The sequence below is a fragment of the Giraffa tippelskirchi genome, chromosome 8 (genome assembly GCF_054371585.1).
Source record: "Giraffa tippelskirchi isolate mGirTip1 chromosome 8, T2T-mGirTip1v1.2.pri, whole genome shotgun sequence".
Taxonomy (NCBI): Eukaryota; Metazoa; Chordata; class Mammalia; order Artiodactyla; family Giraffidae; genus Giraffa; species Giraffa tippelskirchi.
In genome coordinates, this window is record NC_137282.1 from 96,448,601 (window position 1) to 96,458,166 (window position 9,566).

Consider the following 9,566-nt stretch of genomic DNA (forward strand, 5'->3'; position numbering starts at 1 on the left):
TTTTCTATATATGGTGACAGATGTTAACTACATTATGGTGGTGATACATATAAATATCACACCATTATGTTGCATATGTGAAACTAATATAATGTTGTATGTCAACTGTAATTCAAAAAAGTAAATAAATTAAGGTCTGGGCAAAATGGTCCTTTGTACTAGGTATACACCTAGATGATTAAACCTATGATAAAAAAATTTTAAAGCACTGGAAATATATACAAAAACTGCTTTTTTGCTTTTAAAGTAAGTATATATCACTATAGGTAAGAAGTCAACTAGTTCTTTTTGGTTCCCTTTAAGTCTGGAGACCTTAAAGTTACTCTCTGAAGGCCATTTGTTACACATCCTGGAACTGAACTGTCTCCATTTAGCAAATCAGGTTAACGCTGGAGGATGTCAATTTACCAAACACAACCCCTGACAGCAGAGCCTCTGGAGTCTGCCAATTATCCTATTATAATAGGGTGAAATAGAAACTTTGACATATTTTTTCTTTTTATTCCTATTTGGAATAGAACAAGTTAGTCCTAAGGCTACTTGAATTTCTCTGAATTTTCACTAGATCTGACTAGTTCGATTTAGACTTTCAGGTTAGGATTCACCCTCACTCTCAGGCAAAGAATAGGAAAGCAGACTTTTCATTCTGAGGAAATGGCAATATATCTATTTCTTAATGAACATCTGCTGATCTGAAGATGACTGAGTTAGTCTCGTGCGTGAAAATACACGAGCGAATGGAGAAAGGAAAAGGAAATAAGGGGCCCTCCTACAGCTCTACGAACCTCTGTTTCAGCGAGCTGGCATCAATAAAGCGGAGGCACGGAGAAGCGGCAACTGGAGCCAAGGGGTACCAGGACAGCCAAGCGGAGCGAAGAGGGCTGAGACCACGAAGGGGCGGGACGGCGCGGCCTCCGCTCCTCCTCGGTCGGGGCGGGCCCGAGACCGTGACCCACCTCGCCCGCGCCGTCCTCGTCAAGGCGCCACGGTATAGCCATGTCGGGCCGCCTGGTGCGGGGCCTCTGGCAGCGATGGCGCCGTTACAGGTACCGCTTCGTACCCTGGATCGCGCTGAACCTAAGCCACAACCCCAGGTGAGAGGGCGAGGCGGCTCGACCCAGGCTGTTTTCCTACCTCCCAGCGCCGCCATCGCGGCCGCTGGGACTTAACGCGAGCGGACCGAGGTGGGCGGAGCTTTAGGCTAGTGGAGCCTCCAGCAGGCGGAGCCTAAGACAGCCTACGGGCGGGACCTGAGTGGGCGGGGCTCGAAGTGGGCAAGGCCCCAGGTGGGCGAGGCGGCGGCTGGTTGAGTCAGAGGCCGGCTGGGGGCCTGAAGACAGCGCGGGGCTTTTAGGTGGGCGGGGCCTAAGGCGTATTTCCCATCGTTCCCGGCGCTGCGAGGTCTTCCAGGCCCGGTTGCCCGCGGGCGTTGGCTAGAGTTTTAAGTGTTACTGTCTGCAGAGGTTGGGTGCTTGTGTTTGGGTAAAAAATAGAACTTTTGAAAAAAGGAAGTAACCTGTACGGCGTGAAGGTGCGTGGCCTTCTCTCTATCAGGGCATAGTTAGGAGCTTGAAGTACCTTAGAAAACCCAAACCGTGGTTTATTTTTACCGTTTGTACAGAGAAAACAACCCAGCTCGGCTGTGAGGGTAACAGCTTGGAGTAGTTGATGTATAAAAACGAGCAAAAAGCCACTAAAAGCACGTCGGAGTATTGGGTTTAGAATACGGATTCAGCGCCTAAAGAAGGCGATCTAGCTGAGTGGATGGCTGTAGGATCAGTGTTAATACTGGCTTTAGTAAATTGCCTTCTTGGAAGAAGTCAACGTAATGCTCACTTAAATAGGCAGGCTAGCTCGGTTGAAGGCTGGTTAATAGCCAAAGAGCTTTCACAGAGTTTCGTACTACAGAAACGTAAATTCAGATGCATCATTACTACTATCAAACTGTGAGGTGGAAATTGGTTCCTTGTAAGTAAAACAAGAAGTAAAATAATAGTTAAAAAGTGATCATTAAAGTACTTCTGAGAGAGACTGACGACGTATGTAATGTTACATTTGTCTTTGAAGCTACACGCGTGTAGAAAGGGCCATTGCAATTGGAGGACATAATGGCTTTAGGTGTACTGGGAACCAGCCCGTTTTCTGCTTCTGATTCTGCCGATTACCAGCTTTAGGACGTTGGGCAAGTTCCCTAACATCTCTAAGTTTGAGTTTCTTGTCTGCAAAAATGGGGTAATAAAAGTAAGGACCCAATAGAATTTGGTATGGAATGGGCCTTTTATAAGTATTAGCTGTCGTTGACTTGTGTGAATATTGTTAGGAGTCAGGTAACTAGAGCTGAGCCCCCAAAACTCTTTTCCGAACTTCTTAGTTTTATGCCCTTCAAACACATGAGAACTATCTTCATAAAGGCCAGTAACCCTGAGGAAATCAAGACAGTCTGGCTTTTATCAGTTGAAGGGTAGTGAATAGAAACTTTTCCCATTTTCAGGACCCTCCGATATGTTCCAGAAGAATCCAAAGACAAAGTTATCTCAGATGAAGATGTCCTAGGAACATTACTGAAAGTTTTCCAGGCTCTATTCGTAAATGATTTCAGTAAACAATCAGATATCTTGACTCTGCTTCCAGAACCTGTTAAATCAAAATATCAAGACCTACTGTCAGTTCAGCATCCAAGGGTGAAACAGCTTGAATACAGACATCAGCAGCAAAATACCTTTACACCAGAAGAAATTCTTTATAAGACACTGGGTTTCAGTGTTATCCGAGCACCTAGCTCATTGATTTCTGCTGGAAAAGGTGTCTTCGTTACTAAAGGACTGGTACAGAAAGGCGCGGTTGTATCTATGTATCCTGGTAATGACATAATTAGTACTTGACCAAGAGTTTCTTATATACAGATAAATATAAGTTCAACAAAATACCTAACCCTATAAGCCTTAGAGTTAAGGGGTTGTATTGGAAACTGATTTCCACAGATTTTTTTTTAATTGGCAGATAATTGCTTTACGGTGTTCTGTTGGTGTCTGCCATACAACAACCTGAATCAGCCATAGGTATACATATGTCCCCTCCGTCTTGAGCCTCCCTGCCACCACCCCCACCCTACCCCTCTAGGTTGTCACAGAGTACCAGGTTGAGTTCCCTGTGTTATACAGCAACTTTCCACTAGCTATCTATTTTACATATGGTAATACATATGTTTCAATGCTATTCTCTCAGTTTGTCCCACCCTCTCCTTCCCCTGCCATATCCCCAAATCCATTCTCTATGTCTGCATCTGTATTCCTTCCCTGCAAATATGATTTCCATGGACTTTTAAATCTTGAGTTGGAAATTAACTGTTTGTAAATTATCTCATGTATTAAAGAAGTATCCGGGAACATTTTGGATAAATGCATTTTTCTTTTGAGGAAATTTTTCTAATCAATATTTAAACTTAGGCGAGTATAGTATGGCCTACTTTGATAGACTGATTACTTAGAAATTACTATAGAATAAGTCAGTTTGGCTTAGATAATAATTAAAGGTAAAAAATGATATGGATTAAAACATAAAGATTAAATTTAAATCTATAAATCATTGAACAAAGATCTTCCTGCCATTTCTAAACTTGAAAAGTAAAACAGTTTCTTTGCAAAAGATCATTAACTGGAATGCTCAGTTGAATATGTTACTTGTTAAACCAATTATTTGGTGCAGTAGAAAGTATATGTGAATGTTTGTCAGACAGACCTGTTTTTTAAGAAGTCATTCTACTATCTTCTAATTCTATGTCCCTAAACAAGGACATCTCAGTTTCCTCCTTCACAACTATCCTAACTCCATAAAGACTAAACAGAACAAGCCAGCAACAAACAAATAAATACTAAAATAAATTTAATAAATAGATTAACAAGGCTTCCCTGGTGGCTCAGACGGTAAAGTGTCTGTCTGCAGTGCAGGAGACCCGGGTTCGATTCCTGGGTTGGGAAGATCCCCAGGAGAAGGAAATGGCAGCCCACTCAAGTACTCTTGCCTGGAAAATCCCATGGACAGAGGAGCTTGGTAGGCTACCGTCCATGGGGTGGCAAAGAGTTGGACAAGACTGAGCGACTTCACTTTCAACATGCCTGCAGCATAGGAAGTGCCCTGTAAATATTTTCTCCTTTTCTCCATTGCAAATGAAAGGAAAAACAACCTGAATGCCAACCTCATCTATTCCTATATATATCTACACTAATTGATTAATAACAAAATACATTTCTTAAAAGTCTCTTTAATAGATGTCAAATAGAACTCTACTTTAAAAAATAAAAACAAAAACACAACTTTGAAACTGAGCCTAAAATGTGATGTTCACATTTTTATTAACCAAAATAGTTATATTTTATTTGACTGTGTGAACAAGTTGGTTCTGTGTTCCTTCTGCTACTGGGTACTTTTTAATAAGGGAAGTAGCCAAAGAGAATGCGATAGTCTAGATTGGAGAATAGAAACATTAGAAAAAGGTAGAGAAATTAAAGCAAATTATTCCATGTTATGTTTATGTTCCAGAGAAAGGTCCTTATGATGGTTATGATTTTTATAGGTTGCTATAATATGTTTTTGTCTTGTATATTAGGTACAGTATATCAGAAGTACGAGCCAATCTTTTTCCAGTCCATTGGAAATCCATTTATTTTTAGATGCCTAGATGGGGTACTCATTGATGGAAATGACAAAGGAATATCAAAAGTCGTGTATAGGTAAGTTGGTGCCATGTTCAAATTTAACTGTAGGAGACAGAACCACACCACAATGACTCTGACCACTGGCATTTGTACTTTAAATAAAAATTTATTAGCAAGCCAGAACAAGACATGGAGGAAACTTAAGGGCATGTTACTAAGTGAAAGAAGCCAATTTGAAAAAGGCTGCATAATATATAAAGCCCAACTATATGACATTCTAGAAAAAGCAAAACTATGGGGCCGGTAAAATGATCAGCATGTGCTAAAGTCTGGGGAGGTGAGGAGAGGTCAATAGGTGGAGCATGGAGAATTTTTAGGGCAGTGAAAATATTCTATGATGCCATAATGATGGATACCTCTCATTGTACATGTATCCAAACCCAGAAAATGTACATCACCAAGAGTGAACTGTAAGGCAAACTATAGACTCTGAGGTGATTATGATGTGTCAGTGTAGGTTCATCAGTTGTAGCAAACGTACCACTCTGGTTGGGGATGGTGAAAACGGGGGAGGCTGTGCATGTATGGGAATGGGGGGTACCTAAGAAACGTCTATACCTTTTCCTCAGTTTTGCTGTGAACCTTAAACTCTTTTGAAAAAGTCAATTTAGAAAATTGACCAAAAAAAAAAAATCTAGTTAATTGCCCAATTGATTAGACAAGTTTTTTTAACACAGACTTTAAGAATGAGCTTATGATTGCTGGGGGGTGGGAAGGGGAAGAATAGGGGGAAGGATAATTAGGGAGTTTGGGATGGACAGATACACACTGCTATATTTAAAATGGATAGCCAGCACTGTATAGCGCATGAAACTCTGCTCAATGTTATGTGGCAGCCTGGATGGTACGGGAGTCTGGGGGAGAATGGGTACATGTATATGTATGGCTGAGTCCCTTCCCTGCTCACATGAAACTATGACCACATTGTTTGTTTATCAGCTATACCCTAATACAAAATTAAAAGTTTAAAACAACAAAAAGAAGTTTTTAAGAAAAATTTCACTGTTCAATTCTAGGGTTAACTGAATTTTAAGGTACAGAGGAACAGTCTCTTAGCTAATGCTTTCACCTGTTTCAGATCATGCAATGGGAGGGATCGACTTGGCCCTTTAAAAATGAGTGATAGTACATGGTTAACATCAGAAATTTGTAATCCATTGGCTATAGGACAGTATGTGAACAATTGTTCAAATGGTAAGTTGGCACCTTGGGGCTGTGAGATAAAAATACAGCAGTGGTAATGTTCCTCCTTTGCCATATGAGTGAGTGCCAGAGGTGGTTAAGTTTAATATCTCAGCTATTGAAAGCCCTCACATAAATTTTATAATGGCTAATATCAACCAGAAAATTTGGGGAGATAATGATATACATTAATTGGAATTCTTTAACTGTTTTTATTCTGATTTTGCAATAAATGAGGCAATTGATAACTGCCCTTTTGATCACTATTATTTTAGTTATTTTTACTAGTTAGAGATTATTTTGTCAGTTCCTCAACATAGCCCTATAGATTAATCACTACACTGGTCCTGTTACTAAGTTTGTGAGTTACCAGTCTTCTCTAGGGCTTTACTTTCCTATAAGCTTGATCATCTGGCTACATTTAACACAGACTTTGGTGTTAGACATGAACTTGAAGCCTGACTCTTCTACTTAACCTTTATTCTCTCTGAGTCTCTGTTTCCTAATCTTCAGAAAGTAAAAAATAAAACATGCAAATATATGTATATATATAATCTTGCAGTGCCTGGAATATAATAATGATTATTAATTTGGGCATTTTCTGATAATTTAGAAAACCATACATCAAGTCATAATTCAGTACTGTTTTCCATGACCTGATAAAATGGTTCTGTTTCTAAAAGTTGTGTATTTGTTCTTAGACAGAGCAGCTAATGTCTGTTACCAGGAATTTGATGTGCCTGCAGTTTTTCCTATAGAACTGAAGCAGTATATTCCAAACATTGCCTACAGCTATGACAAACAAAGGTTAGTCTTCTCGAAGAGTTTTTCGTATCTTCTGTCTTATGCTGTACCTTAAAATGTATATATATTTTCTATAGAGAGTTTGAGGTTTTTTTTACCTTAGTTTTTTATGTTCATCATAAAATGTGTTAATGTAGGTTATTTGAAATTTAAAAATTTCCATTAACTCAGCTCATTCTGGTTATTATTACTACCCGCTTTTATTCTATGTAGTACTTTATAAGTTTCAACGTTAAAAGTTTTTTTAGGTGATTCTATTGTTTTTCCTACCTTCAAACTCTTCAAATAAACTTTAATCATTTTAAGAATCCTGTTCTCCATTTTACATGAGAGCACCCAGTTGAAGAAAGGGACCAGATTACACTGTTATCGAGTTTGTGTACTTCACTGCTGCTGCTGCTAAGTCTCTTCATTCATGTCCGACTCTGTGCGACCCCATAGACGGCAGCCCACCAGGCTCCGCCACCCGGGGATTCTCCAGGCAAGAATACTGGAGTGGGTTGCCATTTCCTTCTCCAATGCATAAAAGTGAAAAGTGAAAGTGAAGTCGCCCAGTCGTGTCCAGCTCTTAGCGACCCCATGGGCTGCAGCCTACCAGGCTCCTCCGTCCATGGGATTTTCCAGGCAAGAGTACTGGAGTGGAGTGCCATTGCCTTTTCCGGTGTACTTCACTATTACATACATAAATTTAAGAGTGAATAAGAGGGAAATATTCCAAAAAATATGCTTTTTTTTTTTGCTTTTGTTTTTATTTTTATACAATTTTTAAAGATTATTTTCCATTTACAGTCATTACAAAATATTGGTTATATTCCCCATGTTGTACACTGCATCCTTATAGCCTGTCTTATACCAGAAGTTTGTACCTCTGACTTTCCTACCCTTGTATTTCCCCTCCCACCCACTGTAACCACTGCTCTGTTCTCCATATCTGTGAGTCTGCTTTTTTGTTGTTATATTCACTAGTATATTGTATTTTTTAGATTCCACATATAAGTGATAAGAATAAATATTTATTTATGGCTGCACTGCATTTTCTTTGCTGCACACAGGCTTTCTCTAGTTGCAGCGAACAGGGTCTACTCTCTAGTTGCGGTGCACAGGCTTCTCATTGCAGTGGTTTCTCTCGCTGCAGAGCATTGGCTCTAGGCACACAGGCTTCAGTAGTTGTGGCATGTGGGCTTAGAAGTTGCGGCTCATGGACTCTAGAGCTCTGGCTCAATAGCTGTGGTGCATGGACTTAGTTGTCCCACAGCATGTGGGATCTTCCCGGGTCAGGTGTCGAGCCCATGTCCCCTGCCTTGGCAGGCGGATTCTTCACCACTGAGCCACTAGGGAAGCCCAAGAATATATGTATTTTTAATGTAACATTTATTTTTTGTGCATTAAGTGGAAAGTCTACTGAGAATACTCAAGTAACAATTTTTAAATATAAGTAATTGTATATAGCTAAGAGGTTTTTTTTTAATTAACAATGCTGTAGGAAAACATTACCTTTATATCATTTCACTTAGCTGCCAGTTGCTGCAAACTTTATTTTATACAGGTCCTATTAAATTGTCCTTTGACGATGAATGATATTTAAAACTTAGACAATTCCTTGTACTTAAAACTTGATAACTTTTATGTCTCTATATGTATGTGTGTGTGTGTTTTAACAATGAAGTTTTTTTAACCTGATATTCTGGGGCATAATATTATTACTGTTCAGCAAGTACAGGAAAAGTTAGATGAGTAGGAAAACTGGAGATATGCATATGTCTTATTGTGTCCATAAAAGGTATTTTTTTAAATTCCAATAAATTTTAAGTAACGTTTCCAGCTTTGCAGAATACAAAGATACAAATTAATTTTTTTTGAAGTGTTGAACTATAATGTCATTTTAAAATGCTTTTTATGATACCAGTTTTGAGGACTGGAACATAGAAACATTTTCAAAGTAGTAGTCAGTTGTATAAACTTATTGATTTGTGGGCTTTTTAAATGATGCAAAATAAATATACTCTAAAATGCCTCCATCAGTGATGAGAGCTATTTCCTTATGGAAACCAAATACATAAACTAAGATGATAGTAAGGAATCTGAATAAAATTATCAATCAAATCCATCTTGATGGTATTAAAAATATGAGCTTGTATCTGTTAACACTCCTAAATTTTGTCTGTTTCTTTTTGTTTTCAGTCCACTACGATGTGTCGTTCTTGTTGCACTCAGGGATATTGAACAAGGAGAAGAGCTTTTTTCGAACTACTATACAATTGTCAGCTAACTATGAAATTACATTTACTACTCAGTTATTGAGTTAATTCTAAATGTTTTTTGTAAGTTCCACTTTCAGAACAAATGTTTTGATACCTAATTGGAGTGGGAATTTTGTTTTTATTGATATTAGTATTTCAATTCATCATAAAACCTATTTGCTTCGTTACAATTTCAAATTTGTAATGCAGTTCCAGTGTTAACTTGGTTTTCACCTGAGCACACAGTAGCTTACTAAAGTAAAGCCACCATCTGAAACTTATAATTCAACTATTCTTTTGATTATCTTTGGTAGTTTATCAACTTTTAGCCAAGTCATCAGCAGTTCTTACACTGTTGATGTGTACTAACATCCATAAAAACTTAATTTTTTCAGAATAAACCAAGACCAAAAATATTTGTTGTGCTGTCATGAGTTAATTGGGGTTTGTGTGTAATTTCAAGATTGTGTTAGCTGGTTAAGGGGGCAGTGGGGAGTCATTATACTATTTTCTCTATTTGGACATTTACACACGCATGCACACCTACAAAGCTTAAGAGACTGTAAGATTGTTTTGGCATGGAAATATAGTTAAAAGATGGTAGTGGGAGGAACACCTATTCCCC

General features: G+C 38.7%; 1 protein-coding gene across 4 annotated transcripts; it reads left to right on the forward strand.

Annotated features, from left to right (window-relative positions):
• Window positions 1-926: 926 nt before the first annotated feature.
• On the forward strand, window positions 927-9,355 carry SETD9 (SET domain containing 9). Of its 4 annotated transcripts, none has more exons than XM_081517927.1 (6): window positions 927-1,094; window positions 2,492-2,859; window positions 4,607-4,730; window positions 5,794-5,909; window positions 6,599-6,704; window positions 8,883-9,355. In XM_081517927.1, exons 1-6 carry the CDS (start codon window positions 997-999, stop codon window positions 8,968-8,970), a joined length of 900 nt encoding a protein of 299 aa, XP_081374053.1. In that variant the 5' UTR covers window positions 927-996; the 3' UTR covers window positions 8,971-9,355. The 4 variants fall into 4 exon arrangements, with proteins under 4 accessions (XP_081374053.1, XP_081374052.1, XP_081374055.1 ...); XM_081517926.1 differs by lacking the exon at window positions 8,883-9,355 and adding an exon at window positions 7,008-7,178; XM_081517929.1 differs by lacking the exon at window positions 927-1,094 and adding an exon at window positions 1,309-1,354.
• Window positions 9,356-9,566: the final 211 nt, after the last annotated feature.